Genomic DNA, 1670 nt, shown 5'->3' on the forward strand with positions numbered 1-1670 from the left:
AACTATAGGGGTGTCAACCAGGGGGGGGGGCAGTTGCTGTACCAGTCTTTGCTGCTTTGTATGTATCCGTAATCCAATTCAATTAGCTCTAAATGTTGTTGGGGTATAGCCCTTAGAGGGGGGCCCCATTAACACTCCTAGTGAGTATCTTAGCCTTTTTGTGTCACGTATGTTAATTACTCTATTATTTGGGTTACTCATATAATTTATACTTCCACTTTGAGTTGGTTACTTTACGTATTAATGATATGCATAAAGTTTACATTATGGCTAGTACATTCAGATGGCCACAACAAGGACCCTAGCTTTGCAGGGCAGACTGACCTAAATAACAGTGATTGTGTCTGAAATTCAGGAAAACTTTTGAATTAACAACAGGCATTGAATAAAAATTAGTAAAATAAGGGAGAAAAGATAAACATACCTTAAATGAGCTTTATTGTCAAGGTAATTTAACTGCATCTTTGTCAATATATTTGATCTTAAAAATGAAAAGAATTTTTTAGTTAGTTTAATGAACAGAATACATATGACAAGATAGCAAGTTAGTTTTCATGTTTTCTATTATGGTGTCATACATGATTATAAAAGAAACTTTCCTTCCTTATAGAGGGAAAATGTTTGTATGCACTAAAAATATTTATGCAGTTTCAGGTTATTTTCAAGTTATAATAGAGTTAAACTGAAATTAACTGAAGTAAATCCATGTTTACATACTAAATCCAAGTCTTAATTTTCTTCATACAGATTTGGGGAAGCCTACTGGATGGTGGACCTTGAGCTTGACTGTTCATCGATCCATGATGGATGGTTTGAGTTCAAAGGTTTCCTGACTGGTGATGCAGGGCAGTTTTCTGGCTGGGAGAATGATATTCACCAGGAAGCATGCTTAGGTCCAGCAGGAGACAGCCCATCCTTTTTGTCTAGTAACCATATTGCCAAGTGTGGATTTGTCAATGTTTTCCATTATGACAAAAATAATTGTGCTATTTATGGCTTTGATGATATCTTTAAATAGACACAATATATGTACCTGCATGCTGTATAACACCTAACAAAGGAAAATTACACTCTTTTTCTTGTTACATCCTTTCTTCCAAAATATCCCATACAAAAATACCCTAAGAAACTGGAAAGCAACTGGCTGTCCCTTGCTCCTATGCCTTATGCCAACCTCCATTCGCCTGCAGCAAGAAGAAGCCGACTGACATTCCACCCTGGCAAATTGAGATAATATTTAAGTCTGAGACTTAAGAATAATAACAGAACTTTCATGAGAAGACTGGAATTTTGATGTAAAATAATAGCTTGTCATGACATTTCCAATTTTTCTTTAACTCTTATACACAAGGCAGAAATGGTCTTTGTTCAATAAGGGCAAGAAATAAATCTTCATCCAGCAGCTACTACTCAACAAAATATAATACACATACACATAAATTCATATAACCCAGAAGCACACACCTCAAAATTATTAGCAAATTAAGCTGTCTGGATTTTAAAGCATAACTCTTACATGTACCTTTAGCACTGAGCTCCAAGCAGGAATGATGGAAACAACCTCTGTGGCATACACCTTCACATGTGGGATAATGTTGTCCACATCAGTGGATTCTGTCAAACCCTCCGCAACAAATTCTGCAGATACTTGAACACCCTGCAACAATATT

At 36.0% G+C, this 1670-nt stretch overlaps 2 protein-coding genes across 2 annotated transcripts in view; one reads left to right on the plus strand and one right to left on the minus strand.

The window, feature by feature from the left end:
• Window positions 1–1070, plus strand: part of LOC119594267 — a gene marked incomplete in the record, with an annotated part of 40083 nt that extends 39013 nt beyond the window's left edge. The window contains 1 exon segment of the mRNA XM_037943333.1: window positions 748–1070. Within this exon segment, the coding sequence (XP_037799261.1) occupies window positions 748–1018 (271 nt within the window).
• Window positions 1071–1073: 3 nt separating this feature from the next.
• The window catches only part of LOC119594073 (RUS family member 1-like), a 23828-nt gene continuing 23231 nt past the window's right edge, over window positions 1074–1670 (minus strand). The window contains 4 exon segments of the mRNA XM_037943116.1: window positions 1074–1217; window positions 1523–1541; window positions 1543–1566; window positions 1568–1657. Of these exon segments, the coding sequence (XP_037799044.1) occupies window positions 1165–1217; window positions 1523–1541; window positions 1543–1566; window positions 1568–1657 (186 nt within the window). The 3' untranslated portion in view covers window positions 1074–1164.

This window comes from Penaeus monodon, chromosome 33, assembly GCF_015228065.2.
Source record: "Penaeus monodon isolate SGIC_2016 chromosome 33, NSTDA_Pmon_1, whole genome shotgun sequence".
In the NCBI taxonomy this organism is placed as follows: Eukaryota; Metazoa; Arthropoda; class Malacostraca; order Decapoda; family Penaeidae; genus Penaeus; species Penaeus monodon.